The 26,185-nt window shown below is 39.6% G+C and overlaps 1 protein-coding gene across 2 annotated transcripts in view; it reads left to right on the top strand.

Annotated features, from left to right (window-relative positions):
* The window catches only part of LOC149312323 (protection of telomeres protein 1-like), a 92,242-nt gene that overhangs the window by 700 nt on the left and 65,357 nt on the right, over positions 1–26,185 (top strand). For both annotated transcript variants that reach the window (XM_089524398.1, XM_089524397.1), the window contains exons 2-6: positions 9,077–9,149; positions 11,880–11,974; positions 22,010–22,114; positions 22,882–22,932; positions 24,100–24,214. In XM_089524398.1, coding sequence (XP_089380524.1) covers positions 9,077–9,149; positions 11,880–11,974; positions 22,010–22,114; positions 22,882–22,932; positions 24,100–24,214 — 439 coding nt within the window. The remainder of the gene's footprint in view (positions 1–9,076; positions 9,150–11,879; positions 11,975–22,009; positions 22,115–22,881; positions 22,933–24,099; positions 24,215–26,185) is intronic.

Genomic DNA, 26,185 nt, shown 5'->3' with positions numbered 1-26,185 from the left:
TACTTTGAATCCCAGACTATTGGCCAACATGGCTGAGGCTTCTGGGAGCTGAACTCCAAAATGTCTCAAAGGGCACAGCTAGGGGACCACTGTTATAAAATGCTAAAATAGTAAAATGACATGCTAAATTTTTTTTGACTTGCATGTTATAAACCAGCCAGGGAATGCTAGTTCACTTGTAAGTGGCATCAAAATATAGCTACCACACTGGTTCCCCAAACTGCCCTTTAAGCAATTTTTGACTTCAGCTCCTAGAAGCCTCAGCCATGCTGGCCAACAGTCTGGGGATCTGGGCGATGAAGTCCAAAATATTTCAAAGAGCACAGTTTAGGGATCACTGGGCTACTGCCTATAAAAAACACATCCCTCTCTCCCTTCAATTTTTGATTTAGGAAAAGTATTTGTTGTGTGCCTCCAAGTCATTTTTTAACTTACAGTGACCCTAAGGTGACTATCATATTTGGTTTTCTTGGCAAATTTCTTCAGAGGGGGTTTGCCATTGTCATTCTCTGAGGCTGAGAAAGTGTGGTTTGCCCAAGGTCACCCAGTAGGTTTTTATGCTCAAGCACAGAATCAAATCCTGATCTCTAGAGTCACTGTCCAATGCACAAAGCACTATACCACACTGGTGGTAGATTTCTACAGTCACAGTCCAATGCACAAAGCACTATACTACATAGGGGTAAAACAGATGGCCCCAAAGGAGCGGCTTGCTGCAGCCTCTGAGCACTGGATTGGGGCTGCAGCAACCGCACGATGCAGCCCCGAACTGGTGTTTTTCCGACCCAAAATGCCACTCATTTTGGAAGCAGAAAAAGGATGTCTTTGCTGCTCCTGTGGCACTTTTTAGCACTTCTTTTGCTGTGCAGCATCTGAGCACTGCATCAAAGGAGTGTTGAAATGCTGTCTGTTGTGCGGTCAAGCGGGTGGAGTGACAACGGCTTGGGGATGGAGTTGGTTGTGCGGCAGTCAGCTGCAATATCCCCACTTAACCACAACACCAGCCCTTTTGGTCAGTCTGTTTAGCCTCTTGGGGGCTGTGCAGACTGCCCCTTTTATAGCCAGATTTGAGTTGTGGCAACTGCACACCGCGGCCCTGATCTGGCATTTGCAGGCTGCAAAAAAGGAGCTGCAAAAGAGCTCCTTTTTTGTGCCTTGTAAAGGGTGCGATAGCTGCAGCCCTGTGGCTTTACAGGGCTTCTTCAGCACTACGTTGTGTGGATGCAGCGCCAGAGGAGCACCGTGACACTGCATGCTGAGTAATGCGGCGCACAGCGTCATGGCGCCTGGGGACAGCTGGGGCGTGTGTCATGTGGATGCTACACCCTGAGTGTCCCCAGGGCGCCCTTTCGTGGCAGTGTTCACAGCCCCTTAGTCTACAGAAGGGCACGCTACTAGTTTCTTTCTTTCAGTTCATCTCAAAGGTGCTACCGGATCCCTTTGTTTACTGATATTACAGACTAACACAGTGGCTAATCAATAAACATTTATACTGATATTACAGACTAACACAGCTAAGGCTTTGAATTCTAAACCAAAATACAATTCAGCACATTACAAACTAAAACGAAACAATGGAAAGCAACAAACTATACTACTGCAAAAGCTAACAAAGAATGACTTCCAATTATCCTTCGCGGTTTTATGATATTTCCTAAAATCTTACCTCACTCTTTGTAATGCAGCATCTGTCAGTTTAACTCCCTACTAATTTTCAAAACCAGTGGTTCCAGGTATACACATTTTAATTGCCTAAAATAAGCCCCCCCCCCTCCTTCAAGGTTTATCTCCTTTCCCATGCAAACATACAGGGACTAGGATATGAAAATGCCAAGCAGGCAAAGCAGCTACTCATTGTAGAATAGTCAGCCCTCATTGTTTTGCAGACATCATGCCTTTGGTATTTGCACCAATGAATTTCAAGGGTATTACTATTACTTCTGTATAGACTGCAACCTAACTGTGCATCTAACACTGTAGAAGTAATGCCGTTTGGCACCACTTTAAATGTGGCTTCATCCTGTGGAATCCTGGGATTTGTAGTTTTTACAAGGTCTTTAGCCTTCTCTGCCAAAGCATCCTGGTGTCTCACAAAACAACAAATCCCATGATTCTTTAGAATAAGTCATGATAAAGTGATGTCAAACTGCATTATTTCTACAGTGATGATGGATCCTGCTTTTGAGTTGACTATGGCTGCCACTGTTTGTATGTCTGTGACATTCAATTCATATCTCTATATATTGAGTTCAGTAGGACCTCAGTAAACAAAACCTCTCACACTGAAAATGTTTTACAGAGTCTTTTAGTGACTGTCCAGTCCCCTTTCTTCCTTGTCTTCTGACTATCTGGAGGTTTTATAGCAGTGGCTGCAGTATTGGGAGGAAGGTGAAGGAGGGCTGCAGAGACACAGACTTTAAGTCATGTTGCAACAGCATTTTTATAGAAAATAACACAATAGACCTTGAGCGGGGGAAGAATGAGATTTTGCTACAGCTGTGGGTGTCTGCCTATCACAAATGAGGTAAACAGCAGCTGCATTCAGGAAGGGGGAAAGAGATAAGCCTGCCTTACCAGCTATCCCCAGCATGTTAAAAAACAACATAAATGTAGTCGTTTGGTCACCAAAACAAAATTGTAAGATAAGTGGAGGCTTGTCAAAGAAAAAAGAAATCCCTACATTCGTTTTGGAAGAAATCTTCTAGTGTTTTATAAAGGGTGCAAAATACTTTTACATATTTATAGAAATCTCACTTGATATGTGTGAAGATTACTATACATCCATCCCTCCACATTTGTGGCTTTGACTTTTGCGGATTTGATTATTCATGGATTTTATTAGTGAGTTTTCTCTAGAACTATCTAGGTTCTCCAGTGCAACTCTATAGTCAACTTGAACCAAAAGTCACACTGAAGGACCTAGAGACTCCGAGAGAGAACACTCCATCAGGTATTTGTAGCTCCTCCGGCATAATTCTATGGTCAATGTCTGTCAGATGTTGACCACAGAGTTGCACTGGAGAATGTAGACATTCCTAGAGAGGTGTTCTCTCAGGGAAAAACATATTTTTTTTTGTTTGCAGTTTTCCACATTCACAGGGGTCCTGTGCCCCTAACCCCAGCGAAGGGACAAGTGCATATATTTGTGGCCACCTTTTCCTATGAACTCATGGAAGTCTCTTTTGCATACACTAAAGCACAAGCTGGATTTTTATTGACATAATACACCATGCCTAATTGTACACAATGTGTACAAATGTATATTACTGATAAATAAGAAAGGTTTTAATCTGTTTTCTTTATTTCTTTCCTGAAGACATAACAGCAGTTCAATCAAAACGTGATCCCAACGTGTACTTGAAAGTTAAAATCAGTTATCTTAATTAAAATAAGATCCTATTGGGTGTATCAGTCTTCTCTACGTCGGACTAGAGTGATACAATTTTTGAAGTTAAAAAACAACACAGTGTACTAGAAAACTTACTGATGGGTCCACAGCTTTTCATTTAGGTCATAAAACTTAATCAACATTGTGATAAAAGGTTCCAGTCTGGTGATTTAATAGATTTTTTTTCTTCATAAAGAATCGATTGGGTCTCCTAGATTTATGAACAGATAACTCTTTTAACTAGAGGGAACATATGATTTTCATTTTATTTCTTCAATAGACTGTTTCTAACCATAATTTTCTGTAGTCTAGTAGTGATTCCAGCACAAGGAATGCATGTTGTGTTGCTCCATCTGTGTTTAGAGTGTGTTCTCAGCTTGAGAGCTTAGTGTTAGTTACTACATTATATTAGGGGTGACATACAAACTTTCTTAATATACAGACTAGAACACAGGAGACCAATCTTTCTCAACATGTTTGCTTTATTTGATGTTGATGAACTTAATTTTGAAGTTTTTTAATCTCTACTGGCACTTGGGGATGTAAACTAAACTTTAATTTTGTTCACCGTGAAAGCAATCTCTAGAGAGCGAGCAAGCATGAAATTCAGTCTTCATTACTGTTTCTCTTATGTGTACACATGCACCATAGATTATGTATTTGTCTTCCTTGATGATCACTGAAGCAAGCATTACAAATTAAAAAATAGTTTATGTGAGCTGTAGAAAGTTTATAAGGGGAAAAAAATCTGTGTCAGCTTTGCAAAAGCTACAGAACATATTTAAATGGGCTCACAGAAAAATACTACATTGTCTAATCGACAGTAAGTCCCACTAAGGCTGCATCAGAAATAATGCAGTTTGTCACCACATTAACTACCATGGCTCAGTGCTATGGAATTCTGGGAACTATAGTTTTGTGAGATATATAGCCTTCTCTATCAGAGAACTGTGGTGCCACAGCAAACTGTTCAGTAGGGTTTCTGCCACCTCCTAGGTAACAGTATAGGATTCTACCCTAAACAGTCAACATACAGATGTACTACTCTCTGTGTTCTCCAAATTAAACAATACCATTCAGATACTAGAAAGGCATTGTTAACATGACTGGAGAAAAACACAGATGTCCAAAAAAATTGGGAGTCCCTGTTGGTTGGTTTAAATGGAGCCCAATAAGGATTGTGCATGCTCAGTTGGCAAAGACCTGACTGACTTGCAGGGCTGGGAATGAAATGACATTTCCTGAACAGGAAAAGTCCACACTGCAATGTTCTGTTGCTGCTTCTCCTTGTTCTGTCTGGTACATCACACTTTTAGGCCTATACTTGTTCTCTCTCCCCTGCCCCAAGTCATATGTTAGGCAGCAGCCCTGCCAGAGGAAGGGCCAGGTTTGTCATGAAAGTATACCTCAAACATTGAACTTTAACATGGGGTAGAATGAACATCACATTAGTGATGTCTGATGTGATACTGATCAGATTGCTTAGCTGAATTGTTTAATAAAGTTACTTGAATCTAAGAATTACTCTATTTTTCAAAGATATAGCCGTGTTAGAAAGATCTTGTAACTGTAGCACCTTTGAGCCTAACTGAAAGAAAGAAGTTGGCAGCATGATCTTTCGTAGACTTAAGTCTACTTCCACAGATGCATTTCTATTTTTCAAAACACCTTTGAATTCTGATATTTATTGTTGTTTCTCTTTTTTATTTATAAACACCCACACTTCTCCCAAAAAAGATAGTAAAAGAAAGCCAAAGGGAGAGACGAAAAAGCAAAGCCACTTTGCAGTAACATTTATAAAGAGATACTACTATAAACTAAACCTTTGCCTCATGCCTTTATTTCTGGTTTATGTTAACCCTTAGGCAAGCCTATCATACGGTTTTCTTGGCAAGATTTTTCAGAGAGGATTTGCCTTTGCTTTCCCCTGAGAGAGAGTGATGGATTTCCATCGCTGAGCAGGGATTTGAACCCTAGTCTCCTAGCATCTTAGTCCAGTGCTCAGACCACCTAAAGATTGCTATAAGCAGGCCATATGTACAAATAAGCGTTTAAGTAGAAATAATGATGATGTTAGGATACACATTCAAATATAGATAGAATGAGGTTTTGAGACCATGAATGGAAATGTTATTTATCTTGAAGCCTATGCTTCTTTACAGTTGTAAGGGTTCAGTTCTCATCTGCATTACAGAAATAATGCAGTATGACACCACCCTAATAGCTATGATTAAATGCTATGGAATTCTGGGATTTGTAGTTTTGTGAGATACTTAGCCTTTGTCAGCTCTGGTGCCACAACAAACTATAAATCCCAAGATTCCACAGGATGGAGCCATGACTGTTAAAGTGCTGTCAAACTGCATCATTTCTGCAATGCAAAGGAAGCCTCAGAGAATTCATTTCTGCTGCCTCTGAGAGGCTTAAACCCAATTGCTTGTCCTAACTAGAGTACATTCATTCAATCAATGAGATTTGTACAAAGTTTAATTAACATTCAGCACTTGAGTCTGTGGATTTGGCCAAGACTAGGAATTAGATGTAAATATTACATTACAGAATGTACTTTAGCAGTGTATGAAAACCAGCGACTACCAAAATCCTTTAAAGGCAAAATCATCTGAGATGATAATTTTTAATGAAAAGGAATTCACCAAAAGGCATAGTGACATGAACTAGCTAGCTTCTGCCAAAAATGGAGTTGTGGTGTCTGATGCCTGAAACACCCTCTTACAATCTTAATTTCCAATCTGTTTAAATGTACTGCATCTAAATTTAAGTTACAGATCCTAAGGGATCGTACAGAGAGGCCAAAATAAAGCTGCTTCGGGTCACTTTGGAGATATGCTTTATTTTGGCCTGTCTGTACAGGGCCCAAGACATCTTTCCATTGATAGTTGTGAAGGACATTATAGTTCCTTACCCCACTTAAGTCTCATCCCCAGAAAGTCAATTTTTCTGCATTTTGAAATATTTATAAATTACTGTCATGCTACTCTAGTCTTCCGCAACGAGTGTGGCAAGATATTACAAGCGATGCTTTATCCCAAGTAGTTCTCAGATTTCTTCTTAGCCCTTACTATCTAGCTGCAGTCATCAATTTGTCCTTTCCTTTGGCTCTTGTCAGCTTTAACTGTACTTCATCCTCTGTTCTGAATGTGAAAGTAAGCAGATGAAGACCTCCCTGGGGTTACAGCAACTCCAGGCAGCTAAGTGACTGTCTCTTTCGTATTCATTTCACCTTTTTTGGCATCTAAGTCCCCAAATGCAAATATGTTTCAGTAAATTGGAGAGCAATGCTAATATACATATCAGTTCCATTAAATTCAGTTAGATTATTTTGAAGTAAGTCTGAAGAGGACTATATGGTGGCAACCACCCTTGACTCCAAGTTTACAAAAAGAGACACTTTAATCCATCTTCCTCTATGTACTTGTACTGTTGAATCATCTCAGTATAAGAATTTAGTCTGCCACCAGTTAATACTAATGAATTAGATATGGCGACAGAAGGGGAAAATGTGTTTGAAGTTGGTAAAGATCACTTCCATAATCTATTCCCATACAAATAAGAGGGGTGCATGGGTTATTTATGGTGTCAGTATAAAATACACCTTCAATTTTTATTTTATTTTATTTAGAGTATTTATACCCAGCTCCTCAGCCACAAAGGCTTTCAGAGTGGTTTACAAATTGTTAATTTGACAATTGCCTGCCCTCAGGTTTACAATCTAAAAAAGACACGAGACAAAAGGAGAAGGCAATGGCAGTTGGGGAGGGGATCAGGTCCAGCAGATACTGCCGGTTCTTCTGTCCCTCCAAAGCCAAGAAGGTGGCTGTTGGAATGGAGGAAGAACCTTCTATCTGCTTCTGGGTCTATGCATATATACCTTAGGATTGTGATAGATAATTTCTTCAGGAGAAACTTGCCTCAGTGGGAGGAGAGAATTTAAAACAACCTTGAACCTGTTGCCTAAAGAAACCAACTGAGTAACTGTGGAAGTCTGGCCCAGAAGTGCTGTTAACAAGGAAACTAGCTCTTGTTAATTTGAAAGAAGCATTTACTGGGGCATCTGCTAACGTGTCAAGGATTGCTCTGGAGGATCTACATCTGTTTTCCACCTAGAAGTAGGTTTGAAATATGTTTCTATGATTGGTTGTGGTTGTGCTGTATCTTTATTGTTCTTGCGTTACTGCCGCCTCTCAGAACAGACAGAAGCCATAGCTTTTACCCTAAATATATGGCAGAAGAGAATATGTAAATTGTGTTTAGATATGGTTTAACACAAATACGTATTACTTCACCTGATATCTCCTGCTGTCCATAACATTTACATTTTTTGTACTTAAGAAATTCAGTGGGTTCAGTTTGAAAGAAGTGAACAGTATGCCAAGCACTAAACGGAGGAACAAGCATTATGTTCATATCTGGCCTTCTAAGTTCTTTATTTGTTTTCATTATTTTTCTGCTGCCTCTTAGGTCTGTTCACTCTTAGGGCTGCTCATATCTGCAATCTCATTACAGTTGCAACATTAAAAACAGCTGTCTAAAAACGTTATACAGGCCCAGAGCAGCAATTCAGATAAACTCCAATTAAAAACAAAACACGGCAGGTGAAAGTTTTAAAAACTCAGCTCAACACACAGTACATATGTATTAATTTGGATACAGGGTTGTGTTTCCTTTATTCAGAAATTTGAAATGCTCTAAAATAGTCCACATGGGTGCCTGGATAGTGACACCTTTGCTTTCTGATGGTTCAGTGTACACAAACTTAGTTTCATGCAAAAAAAAATATTTAAAATAATGTGTATAAAATTACCTTCAGGCTATGTGTATCAGATGTATATAAAATATAAGTGAATTTCTTGTTTAGACATGGGTCCCATCTCCATGGTATCTCATTATGTATATGCAAATATCCCAAAATCCAAAGAAATATGAAATCTAAAACACTCATGGTTCCAAGCATTTCGGATACAGCATACTCAAACTGTAGTTTATGTTTATATTTTGCTGCATGTTGATTATGTTTCTATGTTATACACCATTTTGATAAATGTTTAAAGTGCGATATAACTGTATTAGATACATATTTAATTGTACTCCATCTTGTATGAAAGTATTTAATGTGTTAAAATAATCAAATAAGTGAAAGAGCAGTGTCTTTTTTATGCAGAACCGAAATACATATAAGAACTGAATTAAGTGCAATTAATCATCAGAGGCCTAGCTCAATGTGTCTCTGGAGCACAAAAATGAATGCTCCAATTAATTTGGTAGTTCCTGAAAGCCATGGGGGGCTTTGTTTTCCTATAGCAAATGAATATTGTATTCTGTGGAATTCGTTACTATCTCAGAAAACAATATTGGATGTGAATGTAGGCTTCCAGAAAGTCAGCTCTTTCCTCAGTTTTTAAAAACAGGAATTGTCCACCCTTCGTGATAGCTGTCAGGCTGTCAGAAGAGAACAATAATAGATTTTCACCACTAGATTATATGCTTTTACAGTGTTTAGAAGTGCTTTCAGAATTGTTCTGCTACTAAGCTGCAAGAAATTGCAGGGCAACATAGACAATTAATGCTGGTACATTTATGCTGAGTTGACATTAAGGAAAATACATAACTGACAATTTCTGTTGTGAAGGTTTCCAATGTATTAATTAGATTTCCCTCCTCTCATTTTAGGGAACAGTGGTCATTATCTGCCAGTTAACTACACTAGGAAATGGGACACCTTTCTTCAAAATTGTACTCCAAGGTATCTAAACACAGTGTTCTTGGTTGTCTTCAGTGTACTGCACATGCATGGAGAGTCAAAGATGTGGGTGGAAATTCAAGAGATCAAAGATAGAGGAGAAAAAAGAGCTATTATATTATGTAAACCAGGAATAAGAAACTTTGAAGCTCCAAATGACTTGCACTTTGCATTCCCATAATTTCTTGTTGTACTACTTGGTTGGTCATCTCAAAGTCAAAATATCTGCAGGATCACATGGTCCCCACCCTATCATCTAAACCAGGGGTAGGCAACCTTTTTGGGCCGGGGGCCGGGTTGCTGTCCCTCAGGCGACTGGGGGGTTGACGCCGGGGGTGGAGCTTCCACCCTCCGGGGGCGGGGCCGCATGCTGGGGGTGGAGCTTTCACCCTCCGGGGCGGGGCCACGTGCCGGGGGTGGAGCTTTCACCCTCCAGGGGCCAGGCCTCCCCATCTTTGCAGGCCCCTGACAGGGCCCCAGGCCCTGTCAGAGGCCAGCAAAAAAGCCTCTAGGAGGACCCCAGTGACGGCACCGGGCCTCCTGGAGCCCTGTTGGAGGGCGCCACTGATGGCATTGGGCCTCCAGGAGGCCCGCTGCCACCGCCGGAGCCCTCAAATAGGGCTGCGACGGCGGCATTGGGCCTTCCAGAGGCCCGCTGCTGGAGCCCTGTTGGAGGGCGCCAGCAACGGCATCGGGCCTCCAGGAGGCCCGATGCCGTCGCCAGGGCCCTCGAATAGGGCTCCGACGGCCTCAGCGGGCCTTCCAGAGGCCCGATGCAGCCGTCGGAGCCCTGTTCGAGGGGGCCAGCGACTGCATTGGGCCTCCTGGAGGCCCGATGCCGTCGCCGGGGCCCTCGAATAGGGCTCCGACGGCTTCAGCGGGCCTTCCAGAGGCCCGATGTGGCCATCGTAGCCCTCTTCGAGGGCGCCAGCGATGGCATCGGACTCCAGGAGGCCCGATGCCGTCACCGGAGCCCTCTAACAGGGCTCCGCCGGCAGGATCGGGCCTCCTGGTGGCCGAAGTCTCTCGCAACCTTGTTTGAGGTCGCGCGAGACTTCGCCTCTGGGCGCCGCCATTTTGGGCGAAAAAATGGCGGCACCCAGCGCGGCTTTTTGACGCTCTGGGCGCCGTTATTTTTTCGCCCGGTGGCGGCGGCAACCGCCCCCAGGGGCTGCAACGAAGGCCTCCGGGGGCCGGATCCGGCCCACGGGCCGGAGGTTGCCAACCCCTGATCTAAACCAAGGGGCTGTGCAAACTCAGACTGCCCCTTTTTCAGCCAGCCTGCCACAGCCCCAATCTGGTCTTTCCAGGGCACGATAGCCATGGCTATATGGTGCTCCTTTGGCGCTGTATCATGTGGATGCAGCGCTGAAGGAGCATTGTGATGCCACATGCCGTGCCGTCTGCAGCGTCACAGCGCCCTGGGGGCAGAGCTGGGGCGTGCATCGTGTAGATGCATCACGTATGCCCCAACTCTGCCCCCAGGCTGACCAAAAGTGCTCGTCTGCACAGGGCCTAAATGTGATAATGGGAGAAATAATTTCTTAGATGAAATAGTATCTGACATTCTGAATTCTATCAAGTAAGCTGTCATTTCTTTGCAAAATTAATGTGCCATGTTAAATAAGAACCGCTGATGAAACTTGTCTTTCAGTTCCTTCCTCTGTGTGGGTGATGCAAACTTTCTAAATCCATTGTGCTCATGGAAACTTCATTTATAGCAAGATTGGAGACCATGGTCCAAAACACACCACAAAAATAATCCAGTTTGAGATGGCTTTAACTGTCCTGGCTCAGTGCTAGAGAACCCTGGAAACTAGCTTATTGTAGCACCAAAGAGCTCTCTCACAGAGGAAGCTAACTGTCTCACAAAACTACAGTTCCTAGAATTCTCTAGAACAGAGCCAGCACAATTAAAGCGCTCTCAAACTGGATTATTTCTATAGTTTGTTTTGGACTTATAAAGCCCTTCAGATAATCCAACTGCAGCTTCCATCAGTCCCTGCTGTACAGAAAGCTGTATAGATTTTTTTATCTGTCCAGTTAAACACAGTACTGTGTACAGTACATACATGGTTGGATCTTCATTGAAAGGTGGAAAAATAGCAGTCTGACATCTACAAAGCCACACATGTTCCATACCTATATAGCTTGCTGGCAGCAGCTTATTCCTTAGCCATTGCTATGGCCTTCTGAGAATGAAATGTATGCTTTGTAGCTGGACTGTTTGCTATCTTAAATGATATATGTGTGTGGGACAGTTTTTTTGTTTCATTGGCCATGTGCATGATTGAAATTTCTACACACTCTTATGGGAACTACTCCAGTGTCCCAGACCTCTCTGTAAGCATCACCTTTTCTTTGTTGTATTCAGTTAAATATCACAATGCAGATGTATTTAGGTGTACAAAATGGGTTAAATGAGACCATAAGGGAGGAATTGTGCTAGCCCTGCCCCCTCCACCATTGCTTTGATTTATGAAAAAATTGTGGTTCTGAAGAGGAATGGCTCTTCTGTGGTTGGGAGATCTCTGTGTGAGCCAGGAATCTGGAGGGTCCAAGTTCTGGTTCATGTGGAGACCCCACTTTAGGAAGAGTTCATTTTTCATATGATCAAAGCAGTGTCAAAGGAAGAAGAGGCCGATGTACTTCCTTCTGCTTCTGTTGATTTGCACACCTTTATTCTCTCCTGAATAGAACTTAACACTCACTAAATATGTATGACTTTTTCAGGATCAGAAGATTCATCATCCACAGCAGGTACCCTCATCAATACATTAGTGTTTGGCAAATTGGCAGAAGACTGTTCAAAACATGTACATAAAGGGGTAAATGTTTTGTTTATCTTATTTTTCAAAAAAATGTGAGTTTTTGCACTGCTCCAAAGATTTGGTATATTTGCAAAACTGTATATGGTTGTCCTTGACTAAATGATTGCTAAATAAATATCAGGTGCTATCTTGTGGGTGCTGTTCCTTCAGATGTCAGATCTGACCTTGGTGGTACATGCCCTGGTTACATCCCATTTGGACTGCTGTAATGGTATCTATGTGGGTCTGCCTTTAAAGAGTGTTTGAAACTTCAGCTGATCCAAAGAGCTTCAGCCAGGCTGTTAACTGGGGCAGGTTACAGAGACTACACTATGCCCTGTTAAAACAGTTCCATTGTCTGCCAGTTTGTTTCTGGGCACAATTCCAAGTATTGGTTATGACCTATAAAGCCCTATATGGCTCAGGTCCACGCTATTTGGCAGACCATATCTCCCAGTATGAACTGGCCCAGGCTCTGAGATCTTCTGGAGAGGTCCTTCTCTCTGTCCCATCACCATCGCAAGCACAGTTGGTGGGTACGCAAGAGAGGGCCTTCTCTCTGGCTGCTCCTAGACTCTGGAATTCTCTTTCCAGGAAGGTCAGAATGGCTCCCTCCTTGTTTGCCTTCTGTCAGCAGGCTAAGACTTACCTGTTCAGACATGCTTTTAAAACAGAATGTTTGTAAAGGACTGGCTTGGGCTGTTGTTTCATTTTAAAATGTTTTGTACAGTTTTATCTTTTAAAAATGTATTTTATTCTTTTAATAGCTATCTATTTTAACATTGTAATAATTTAATTCTGGTTTAATGCACTTCTTTTCTATGTTTTGAATTGTGTTGTTCTTTTATTCTTTTAATATTGTGAAGCCACTCTGAGTCCTAGTTCTGGGAAAAGCGCAGGATACAAATGATGATGATGATGATGTTGATGATGTTGATGAAGTTGATGTGTAATCTGTCTGGGTATCTGGGTCAATTTTACTGTGGTATTTTAATATTAAAGCTCTGTTTCAGTGTTTTAACCAGAATTTTATTATAATGCTTCTTGAGGAAAGAGTATTGTGGGAGCATCTTATAGAAAAAAGATACAGGCATACAAAGCCTTTTGACAGTGAAGCTCCTTTTTACAAAGTAAAAATGTTATCCTCCACCTCTTTTCATCATCTGTGTAACTGAAAGGGGTTTTTTTAGCAGCATTGATATTGGGAGGATAGTGAAGGATGGCTGGGAAGAATGCATGAGACCGCATATACCTGTTTAGTTAAAAGTTTTTCTGTAATTGTTTGTGTACGCATTCATTTCTGTATTATGCCATGATGCTAGTGTTCTCCATGAACCATTTACAAGCTTTCTGTTTTAATTGTGTTCCTTCTGTGTTCACATTTCATTAATGGATATCTGCTAGGTTATTTCCTTATGCTATCATGCAGTCCTGAGTGTCAGCATGTGTAGTGGCTTGAGCATTGAACTTTAGCACTGGGGATCAGGGTTCAGTTCCCCTCTCTGCCATGGAAACCCGCTGGGTAACGTTGGGTGAGTAATATAATCTCAGCCCCTGAAAACCCAGTGATAGTTTGATTTTAGGGTCTCTGTAAGGCAGAAATGACTTGAAGGCAAATAACAACAGTTATGTAGTCCAGCTGTGTAGTTGTTATGGGAGTTGGAATGGAATTAAATTTCTTTACATTTGTCAGAGTTTACCAGAGTTTTCATGGAACTATTTCAATCAGTCCACAATTGCAGCTAGCAAATGCTGCTTTTCTAGGAACATCACCAAATAGAGAGTGTCTTTGTTGGAGAAAACTCTTGAAGTAAGCTATTTATAAACATATGCTTGTAAATTAGCATAAACTTTCTCTATATGGACAATATCTTTTCTATGTCTTATAGCTTATGCAGACATGAGGCAAACTCTAATTTGTTGGGACAGTAAAACACTTGAGAAAGAATCCAGGATTTGTTTTAGTTCAGTTGACAACAATAAAGAAACCTGGAAGTGAAGCGCCTTAGTAGGAATTTTAATGTTTGACTATTTCATTCTTTCAAACTGGAGGACCAAGTTATACCGTTTTTGCCCCACTCTGGAAATAAATATTTCTGTGCATTTCTTGACCAGTATTCACACATGCTGAAGAGTTTCTTGAAATGGCTCTGCACAGAAATGCACATTTTTGGTATAGGAATTGTGAGGTTTTGCACAAAAAGCCACTGTTTCAAGACATTCACATATGTTTTTGTACAAGATTGCTATTTTCTATACATAATAGCAGTCTTGTACAAGAACAATACAGCATATCTTAGGTATCTGCTGGGGTTTGGTTCTAGGATCCCCCCCTCCCCCATGGATAGCAATATCTATGATGCTCAAGTCCCATTAAATACAATGACAGAGTAAAATGGTGTCCCTTATAAAATGGCAAAATAAGGTTTGCTTTTTGAAATTTATATGTTTTAAATACTTTGAAGCTGTTGATGGTTGAATCCATGGATGAGGCATCTGTGGCTACGGAGAGCCAACTGTATTGCCCAAAAAATCTTGCATAACAAAAATCTTGAACAGAAAACAGCACCCTTGCAGAACAAAACTGCATCCTTTTTGTGCAATATTTCTGTGTTTTCCACAAGATTTTTGCGTGCAAGATAGCTCTTATTGGTGTAAAATACTTGTGTAAAGTTTTATTGTACAAGATTGCTGTCTTTTATTTAAAAATCCTAAAATCTTGCATGAACAACCCATGTGGATCTCTGGAAGCAATGCTTTTTTTGCAGAAAACCCAATTTTCACCTATATTTCAGCATAGAATAATTTACCAAAATAATTTGGGTTGTTGTTGTTGTTGTTGTGTGCCTTCAAGTAATTTCTGACCTACAGCGACCCTAAGGCAAACTCATTACAAGGTTTTTTGTTTGTTTGTTCTTAAAATGTTTAGAGGAGGTTTGACACTGCCTTCCTTGGAGTCTGAAAGAGTGTGACATGCCTAACGTCACCAAGTGAATTTCCGTGGCTGAGCAGGGATATATACTGGGCCAAGCAAGCGACTAGACAAAAAGTGTGCAGAATTCTCTGCATTGTATTATTTTTCTTGATTGGTTTTCTCAAGTGTGGGGATGCTAAGGTTCCAGCTAGGATAATGGCTCAAATTTTTTCCATATCTATTAGTTGCTACTTTTGCAAGTGGAAATGATCAGGCAGTACACACTCAGTACACACTAACTTAATCAAGCTAAACTCAAAAGTTCCTAGGCTTAAAATGTTATGCCTGCAGGCTGTACAGTCTTAGCTCTTGGAATTTTCTTTTGCAACCCCCCCCCCCCCAAAAAAAAAAAAAACCTTTGAGTTGGTTTGCACATTCTGAATGTTCTCCACATAATGCTCCCCTCCTTTGGGGTTTGGTTGCTTATTATAGAATCAGCGTGAACCATTGTGTGTTTTAGTGTGTTTGGCAAATAGTTGATGAAAATCAGCTACAGTTTGATTTCCTGTAGATGCCAAGTTTCTATTAAAATAAATACGTTATGAAAATGTCAGTGATTATGTTGCTTTGTATGAGTAAATGTGGGCTAGACAAGACAACTGTTACATGGATTTGTAATTGGTTGACTGGCTGAACCCAAAGGGTGCTCAACAATGACTCCTTTTCATCCTGGAGAGAAGTGACTAGTGGGGTCCCACAGGGGTCTGTCCTGGGCCCAGTGCTATTCAACATCTTTATCAATGACTTGGAGGACAAAATTGGGGGCATACTTATCAAATTTGCAGATGACACAAAATTAGACGGAGTAGCAAATACCCCAGAGGACAGGATCAAAATTCAAAAAGTCCTGAATAGACTAGAAAGCTGGGCCAAAGCTAACAAAATGAAATTCAAAATGGAGAAATGTAAGGTACTGCACTTCGGGCAGAAAAATGAAATGCACAGATACAGGATGGGTGACACCTGGCTGAACGAGACCTCAGGAGGTGGCCACCCTACATTCTGTCAGCAGCTACAGAGCCACATCTAATCTGGCTGTCCCAACACTTCAGGATCAGTAGAGTATCACCTCTCAGCAACCCTATAACTCACTATTACCTATCACCTTTGCTTCATTAGTTCTTGTGTATATGTGTATTTTTGCATACTCCCTTGTTTTAATAAAACTACATTAATTTAGAAACTGTCTCTGGAGTTCTCTGGGTTCAGAGCTATTAAACATAGGTGAGGTCCCTGCTTCCTGTTACCAAAAGCCTTTTCATTACTCCCTATTGAGCTAAACTAATTTCCCCATTGAATACAATTAGTGGGTGCCTCTTCAGGACCCTCTTCAATTTCACTATCAGTTTGCACATGGTATACCACCTTCTGCATCCCATTCTGACTAGTAGGGGAGTTAAAAACTCTATCTGCTGTCACCATATGCCTCCTTAAATGGTGGTCTGCAGCTAAGTAAATTTATCAGGTGTCCTACTATAAATACTGTAGCTCTTTATGTTATTTCTATGAAGACTAATATAAAGTAAGTTTTTAAATGTTCTTGATCAATAAACATCTTGAGGTTACAGTTATCTGTGCAGTTTCAGCATATGGTAACTGCCTAATGTGTTGTCACTGTAAAAGCTTAATGCAAGTATCATTCTTTTGAGGCAGATCAAACCCACTTGTTGTCTTTGCCAGCACAACAGGAGGTGAGCAAAAAGCCACATGCTGTTCTGCATGCCAGCATTATAATATAGATTGAGCACTGGGAGGTTACTGGAGTTATTGAATCAGCTCTTCTGCCACCACTTCCTATAAAGTGGCTGAAATTTAATTAAGGGGCTATGCCTTTCTTGATAAAAGGGAAAATGTTAAAACAAGGCCCAAAGCACCAATTAGGAAATCACAGAGATCAGTACTGAGGAAACTGAGCTGCAGACCATAGCCCTTGAGCTGGAAACTTCAAACAATCAGATAAGTTAGCACTGAAGTGTTTGAATCTCCCTTGTAGTCTGGGTCTCTGTTATCCTTTCTGTGCTTCTGAAATGTGTAAGGTTTTTTTTTTAAAGCTATAAATATGAGAACTGGGGACAATCTCAACCACTATACTTCTGTGACTTTGCAATTTTAGGGAACAAAATTAGCAAACTGTTAGTGTTTTAAGTTAACAAAATTTGTCAATAGTGCACAGTGGTGTAAGGAGGAAAGGATTTGTGAAAAGAAGATGAAACAGTAACCAAAAAGGGGGGTATTTTCATACCATTGCAGCTTCCGCTCCATTATATTTCATATATTCATTATATACAGCACAAGATGGGCTTTACCATGTTAAACATAGGTGTAAGTGATACCTTTGTTATCTGTTTTATAATGTTTTTCTAAGAATATTAACTTTCTGCTTAAATTATAAACTCAGACTATAGGAGTCACATTGGCTTCATGAAAGGAGACAGATAGAATGGGAAATGTTATATTCTAGATCTAGCATATGGTGGTGGCAGTGGTGATGAGAATGATGACCAAAGTGCAATATAATACTAATGTAACTAAATGTCTTCCAGCATACATATGCTGGATCCTGGGCTTGTGGATGACTATGGAGGGATCTGGAAGTAGCCAGTGCAATAATGTGCTATTCTGGCACCCAAAGAGCTGAATGAGAGCTTTCAGGGTCCTCTCTGGGGAAAGCAGTGTTTGTGTTGTTTTGCAGGGAGTAGAGCTGTAAAACAGAGAACAGAGTTTTTGTGCAAGGAGGGATTGGATACCTCCTGAATTAACTTGGAGAAGTGTAACTGCTATTGCCATTGCTGAGTGAATATAATGACCCAGTTGAATGCTATTCTTTAATGTTATGTGTAAGAAAAGTAAACATTAATACAGTGTTGTTCAAAATAAAACTTAAAATTCCATCTTAGACTATTATTTTAACACTGTGATTCTACACAAGATTAAAAGTTCTTCTTGGACAGCTGGACGATTAGGATGTGTTTGAAAGTGTTAACCTGAGTCAGCAATGAAGTTCCAGAATCACTTCTGCATCCAATAAGATCTTAAAATGCTGAAGTAAGAATAAAATATTTTGATGCAGAGATAGCTCTTTGGTTTGTACCTGTTTTCATCATTTTTAAAAGGGAAAAAAAATTAATCTGCTGTTGGTAGGATCACTATTAAATGAAGACTTAATAGAGCAGTCTTTTCAGATTCGCTTGACTAGTCATTTAAGTTTGTTGTTATTTTAGGAACCAAATTGAAAACCGTTAACAAATTCTGGAATTCCCCTTTCCCTTGTGTTTCATGGGTAAGAAATACAACCTATCCCATTTTAGTTTTATTTTAAGTATACTTTTATTGAGAGAAATTTGATAGAACAGTAGCATAAATAGGATGTATATTTTTCCCCATTTATGGTGCAGAATGCAATTTTCTCTTCATTAAGCTTTATTTGTATTTGTTTTCACACTCTTTGAAAACAGTTCAATCTGTCTGTATCACTTAGGTTAGAAGTCTTTGCTATCAAACATTAAGGCTTAGGATTTTAAATCATTTACAGAAGTATTGTTGGAGAGTGCTGATGTAGCAAAAAGAACATTGATAGTGCAGTGTTGTTGTTTTTTTTTTTACTAAAACTGCCAGCTTTAATCCAAAAGCTCTTTCATTTATTTTAATCAAATAAACACATGAACAACAGCATGGACATGAAAAGCAAAGGGGAGTGCTGTTCTTACAAGAGTGATTGCAAAGAAATAAGCTCAGAGGCTGAGAATGCATCTCAGGATGAGTACATCCATCTCTTGATACTTAAAGTGGTTCGAATGAAATTGAGACTGCACCTTAAAACTAAGGCAATGCCAGAATGAACTAAAGTAAAGTAGCCTTTAAGTTACATTGCAATTCCCTGTACTCCATTTCATCTTCTCAGACATCTCACTTAGTTTTCCTGCCTATCATTAATGCAGTATGTCCAGAATTTTCTTGTTTTCTCCTCCCATGCCTTGATGGGAGTGAGTAGTGTAGTAAGGTTAAGGATACAAAGCAGTTTGCATAGATATGCTTTATACCTCTGTGACTGCTGCCAAACTGCATCATTAATGCAGTTTGACACCACTTTAACTGTCTTGGTTCCATGCTATGGAATCCTGGAATTTGTAGTCTGGGAGAGAAGGCTAAATGTGTCAAAAAAGTACAAAACCCAGAATATATTTATTGTTTTATGTACGGCGCTGTGCAAATCTACAGCACTATATAAATAAATAAATCCATGGCATGGAGCTATGATAGTTAAAGTGCTATCACACTGGATTATTTCTGCAGTGTGGATGCAGCCATACTCATATCCCAGTCACAAGCCACCAAGAAGTCTGAAAAAGAAAAGCTTTCGTGTAGTTTTCAAATCATTGACATTTAAAAATTGATTTTAGAAATCCTACAATGGAAACTGCCATTTCAAAAGCCAGTCTCCATAAAATGACATTCTTTCGTTTTATGCCAGCTTGGTTGCTGAGCAAAGGCTCTGTTGATATGGAAGCAAGAAACTTCTCTGGTATTTATTTTTTCCTTCCTCGACATTTTTATAACTTACCGTTTCAATCATCTCGTAACTTTCTTCCTGGTGGTGAACACTGATTTCTACACATTTAGAGTTCTAGTGGTCTTAGGTTTGTTTGGTCTTTCTTTTCTTTTTTAAAATTCAGTTCACCAATTTTCTTTGTTAGGATATTTTCTCCAGCCTAATTTTTACAGTACCAAAAAGGTTATTTTGTTCATCATAGCAGATTCTAGCAAATCTGTTTGAAAAAATAATATACAGTGCTACCTCGGGTTACGAAATTAATTCGTTCCGCGGCGCCGTTCGTAACCCGATACATTTCGCAACCCGAAAAGGCTTTCCGTTAGCGCTGGAAAGCCGCTAGCCGCGCTTCGGATTTGAATTTCGCGCCGAAATGAATTTCGTAACCCGAAAAATCTTTCGTAACCCGGAACAGTTTTTTTCAATCTAACTTTTTCGTACCCCGGAAATTTCGTAACGCGATCAATTCGTATCCCGGGGTACCACTGTACTTAATACAGTTACAATGTGCTTCATAGATTGGATATGGGTTTTTGATTTGTCTCAGCTAAAGTAATTAATTACTCTTTTATGTAAAGGTAAAGGGTATCATTAGGACTGATTTCTTTGTACTACTGCCTTGAAATACATTTTGTCGGTTGCCCCAGTGTAACATTTACTACTCATGTAGTATCTTCCACCAGCACTCAATCTGTTGCTGACCGGCATAGCTTTGGGTTAGAACTTGTGTACATTAAGATTTTGATAGCACTGAGAAGTATTATTAATCTTAAAATAATTAGTTGGTTTGACAGTGGAATTCATGATTTCAAGTATTTGTGACACAGCACTTATGGGGCTTTGCTCTTCCCAGGCATGATGCAGCCAAAGATCACTTTCAGTGAATTACTTGATTCGCTCTGATTTTATACCATTTATACATTATTCTGAAATTTGAGCTCCAATTTTTTGGGAAAGATGTGGTATAAATAGAGGGGGAAGAATAATAACACACCTGAAAAGATTCATAGAGTAGCTTATTTGTTCTTGTGTGTTTTCAAGTAGTTTCTGACTTATGGTGAACATATCACAGGTATTTCTTGGCAAGATTTAGAATCAGAATCATAGAGTTGAAAGAAACCACAAGGGCCATCTAGTCCAATCCCCTGCCACGCAGGAACTCAAAGCATCCAGCCTCTGTTTAAAAATCTCTAAAGAAGGAGACTCCACCACACTATGAGCTCGCATTGTCTGGAAGTTCTGCCTAAAGTTTAGGTGGAATCTCTTTTCCTGTAGCTTGCATCCATTGTTCCAGCTCCTATATTCTAGCAGCAGAAAACAAGCTAGTACCATCCTCAATATGACACCCCTGCAAATACTTGTACAGGGCTGTCATAGCACTTCTTAGCCAAGGCTAAATATACTCAGTTCCCTAAGTCTCTCCTCATAGGGCATGGTTTCCAGACCCTTCACAATTTTGGTTGCCTTCCTCAGGACATGCTCCAGTTTGTCAACATCGCTTTTGAATTGTGGTGCCCAAAACTGGACACAGTATTCTAGGTGAAGCCTGACCAAAGCAGAATACAGTAGCACTATTACCTCCCTTGATGTAGACATTATACTTCTATGGATGCAGCCTAGAATCATATTGGCCTTTTTAGCTGCCACATCACACTGCTCACTCATGTTCAATTTGTGGTCTACCAGGACTCATAGATCCCTTTCACATGTAGTCTTGTTAAGCCAGGTGTCACTCATCCTATATCTATGCATTTCATTTTTATTTTTTATTTTTTTGCCCTTACATTTCTCTGTGTTGAAATTAATTTTGTTAGCTTTGGCCCAGCTTTCTAACCTATTTAGGTCATTTTGAATTTTGATCTTGTCATCTGGGGTATTAGCTATTCCTGCTAATTTGGTGTCATCTGTAAATTTGATAACTATGCTCCCTATTCTTTCATCTAAGTCATTGATAAAGATGTTGAATAGGCCTGGGCCCAGGACAGAACCCTGTAGCCCCATTGATCACTTCTCTCCAGGATGAATAGGAGCCATTGCTGAGCACCCTTTGGGTTTGACTGGTCAGCCAATTACAAATCCACTTAACAAAAAACAAAACAAAACAAATCCACATAACAACTGCATTGTTTAACTCATATTTTATAGCTTGTTTGCAAGAATGTCATGGGGAACCTTGTCAAAGGCCTTACTGAAATCAAGATATACTATATCCACAGCATTCCTTTCATCTAACAAGCTGGTAATTTTATGAAAGAAAGAGATAACATTTGTCTGGCATGACTTCTTTGATTGTGCCATGCATCTTTTCCTTTTAAAACAAAACTTGGAATATACGTGAGAATTTCACATAGTTCCCTAGCACCTCAGGAAATATCCCCAGGTGAAATCATCCCCATTGGAGAAGTGAAATATATTTATTTTTTGAAAAATTATTGTGTTTTTCTCCTCACCAAGAAGGAAATAAAATTCTGCAAAGGAAAGTGAAAAAGTACTGACATGTGGATTGATAATGAATTTTTGTTTCCAACAGGACACTGTTGTGGTAGCTGGTTTTGGCTTGGCAAAATCCATCAATGATGATGGTAGACATGGCTGCCATCTAGAAGTATCTGATGAAGCTGGGTCAACTATTTATGTAAGTTTGTTTTTTCTTCTCCCCTTTCCCTGACCATCAATTTGGGATTTAAGCATACTCTTGTTAGATAATAGTAAGTCCAATACACAATATATTATAATAAATCCATTAAAGAGATGTAAAGATTGCAAACCTGCAAGGAATATTTAAATGACACAGCAGCTTGACTCTTTACATTAATAATTGTGTTTCAGCCAGGATCCAAAGGAACAATGCAATTGATGCTGCTTGATCAAGGAGAATTTGCAGGGACATGGGAATCAGAAAACAGCCGCTATTCCATTTTTTTCCAATCTTTGGTCCTACAGATGTTTTGAAGTTCAGCTCCCATAATTCTTGATGGTTGGCCAGGTTGGCTGGGGCTTCTGAGATCTGAAGTCCAAAACAAATGGAGGGCCAAAGGCTGGGAACCATTGCACTATGTCATTTTAAAAGTTATTTTTCTGTGGAGCAATTCTTCAGAGCAATTTAAAGCAGGTTTGGGCTACTGCTAGGAGGTGGGGGAAATCAGTATGGCAGGGACAAGATCTATACAATGCGCCCACGTTATATGTGGCTTTCAGCATACGCTGAAAGCCGTGCGGGGAGGAAGGGGCGGTGCATTCCATAGGGACGAATGGAGCGTGTGCGGTGGGTGGGGCGGCTGCCACGACGCCGCATGCACGAGCCCCATTCATTTAAATGGGGCCTGAGTGTAGACGTTTTTTGTTTTACGCGGGGGAGTCCAGAACTGTGCTGCTTACAGTCTTTTTTATTCTTCTCCCTAGATTTGTAATAGGCCATCAAGCACACGGAATGCTTCAGAAACAGTAGCCATGGTAAGGTTTTATTTTTCTGTTTGGAAAATAAGCGGGGCCTTCCAGAGTCAGCGTCTAAAATAACTGACAAAACATTCAGGAGGAGAAAAGAAATTACACGTGCATATCATCATACTCCATTTAACATCTCAGGCAGGGAACTCCCACTGTAAAAAAAAAAAAGAAGTAAGGCAAGGCAGAAATCAGGCATTCAGAAATTTTCAGCATGTGTAAACATGTTAGATTTTTTCACAAGAGGCCCAGAATTATTTTTAATAATAAGCATTCCATCTTTTTTTTTAAATATATCTTTTAATAGGAGAACCTTCACCCAGACAGCATCATGAAACAGATCTAAACCCAACATTGGAGGCTCAGAAACACTGGCAAATCCGCTAATTCCCCGATCTTGCTAAATTGTTAGGGATGCTCTGCAAGTATTACAGCTGTTACCAGGCTAGCCAGCAGAACAAGGTGATGACAGGAATAAATAGAATGCTTCTGGTACCTTCTGCTTATTGCTGGAAAAGGTACAAATGTTCATTTGTCTCTGCAGCCTTTCCAAAATGTTCTTGAAACAAATCTGCTGTATCAGGAAAGGGAAACTGTGCACCTTTCTTGATTGCCTTCAAGCAGTTGGCAGGATTCTCTCCCACTAAAGGTTCTGGACCAGACTAAAATCCCCATGTGCCAACAGCAACAATAGCAAAAAATAAAAAATAAAAAAATAAAAAAAAATCAAATGGTTCGGGGTTTCTTTCTCGTTGCATATGTTGGAACTATATCCCTTTTCTGCCCATGCAAGCAGCTTTAACCATAGCAGGTTCTGTGAAATCGTTTGTGTTCCCAGAGCAGTTGTATATTACCTAGCAATAACATTTGTAGCTAATGAACAAAATGAATTCATATTCTCCTTGTCAGGAAATAACAGCAGTTATTCTAATGAAAATAATGTTTTAGAGCCAAGGTTTCTTTTTTTTTCAAAAGAGAAGTTGGTCTTCTTAGGTGGAAGCAAATCTTTGTGTCAGTCTCAATTCTTACTCCGGAAAGAAAGAAAATCATTACTTGCAGTCTCATAATGGGTCAAATGGAGAAAGAGAGACCAATTTTATCAAAGAGAATTTTTAAAAAGTTAAATTTCCAAAGATGTTCCCCTTCATGTGTTCACTTCCTCTTATATCTTTGTAGCCTGTTGTCCCCAAGTATACATATACTCCTCTGAATAACCTGAAAGATGGCACTGTTGTCAACTTGTATGGTGCTGTGAAATTCTTCAAGCCTCCATATGCATGTAAAGGAACTGGTATGTACAAATGCAAATAGAGAATTCTGAGTTCTTGATCTTTTTTTCTGTTGATCTGTGTGGGAAGTAGGATGTGGGACATTTTGTAGCAATGTCTTTTAATGTTTCTTTTTATTGATACAATATAAACATTCATTAATAAAACCAAACATTAAATAACATTGCAAGCTTTGTTAGGCATCATTGTAAAACATATATTAAATATCTTCATATAAGTTATCTTGTCGTAATGTCATATATCTGCTTACTCTAAACAATAAACTTTTAAACTCATTCTCTCTCTCTCTCTGACATTCCATCTATATATATTTGAACTTCTTTGTGCTTTTTGTTCGATTTTTCTTTTTGTTCTCCTTGTTTCCCTGTTAACCATACTGTTATTTAAGTACTATTTCAATGGTTTATTCAGCCTGCATTTTGCAGCAATTTTAAGGTTTTTTAAACTGAGGGTCTTTTTAAAAACAAAAACTGGTAAGTCTGGTGTCTTGTGGGAGTGTCCTGTAAGGTGCCAAGGGCCACAAAGAGGTATTAAGATTGCATGTAGCCTGTGTGTCCATAAGATACATGAACCAAAGGTTTCATGATAGATGTCGGCTTCTTGTGTCATTTAGAGAACCTGAATATTCCTGTAGGGGTTCCTGGGATGCAAATGTAGTGGTGGAATAAAATATACAATATGGAATTTGCTTTTCTTCAAGCATGATACTAGAACCCAGTTCTAAATATGTTTACTTGGAAATGTCAAATTTATTTCAGTTGACAACAGTTCTGTGATGGCACAGTTAAGATTATAGCTTTAATGTATGACAATTAATAAAAATGATTTGTTCCAAACCACAGTTTATAGCTTTTATTTATTTTATTTGTTTTGGGGATTTATATCCTGACTTTCTTCCAAATGGGATTCAATTTCATTTTCAAAATAGATCATAGTTAGTCTTTGTGGTTTGTGTGTTGGACTTTGACTCTGGAGACAGAGGTCTATACAAGTGGCTTGTAAACTTTATCTTGGTTAATGAATTAGATCTGTAAATGTAAAGCTTGTTGTTTTTCTTGTGTGCTGTCAAATCGTTTCTGACTTATGGTGACCCTAAAAGAAACGTATCACAAGGTTTTCTGTTCAGAGGGGGCTTGCCTTTGCCTCCTTCTGGGGCTGAGAGAGTGTGACTTGTGCCAGATCATCTAATGGGTTTCCATAGCTGAGTGGGAATTTGAAACCTCATCTCCAGAGTCATAGTCCAGCATGTGAATCATGAAGACTAACTATGGTTAATTTTGAAGTTGAAAGAAATGGGTTGGTATGAAGCAAGGAAAATAGAAATAGCCTTAGGAAAAGGAATAGCATAGTGTCTTCATGCAGTTGTAAAGCAACAATTAAAAGGCACTTTCTGTGCGTACTGGTCAATGCATTAATGAGAGATTTGGGTTTTTTGGACTTATGGAGGGACACAGTGATAATTATCATGGTTCTACCTTAGACATAGGCCTAGATATAATTGATTATCCCAACTAGATTAGATCCATAGAATAAATTGCTAAATCATAAGTTCATACTTCTGTGAATACCACTGAATCAATAATTTCTATTTTAGTTGGAGCTAGCAATTGGATTTAGGTCTTAGTTATCCATAGTTCCATTGAAATCAGTTGGTCATGAAGAATTGCTCAAAGTATGATTGTCTGCATTTAAACTGTGGTTTTAAAATGTAACTGCATCCTTCAGGTTTAAAACTGCCAATGATTTTAGTTAAAATATGAATACCCACACTCAAGATTGTCTGTAGTAAACATAAAACTGTTGAGGTACTCAGTGATTAAAGTATTTACAAAATCTTATGATTAAAGCACCATGAGGTACAATAATTTATGTGTCAGATCTTTAAAAATGGATATTATAATTAAATTTGGTATCAAGTGCTAGTAATGGTCCATCTGTTTTTGCCAATATTATACCATATGCTTTGTCCTTTT

This window comes from Sceloporus occidentalis, unplaced genomic scaffold (assembly GCF_023333645.1).
Source record: "Sceloporus occidentalis isolate IW3139 unplaced genomic scaffold, rSceOcc1.0.p SCAF_5, whole genome shotgun sequence".
In the NCBI taxonomy this organism is placed as follows: domain Eukaryota; kingdom Metazoa; phylum Chordata; class Lepidosauria; order Squamata; family Phrynosomatidae; genus Sceloporus; species Sceloporus occidentalis.
This window is presented reverse-complemented; position numbering and strand designations above follow the sequence as displayed.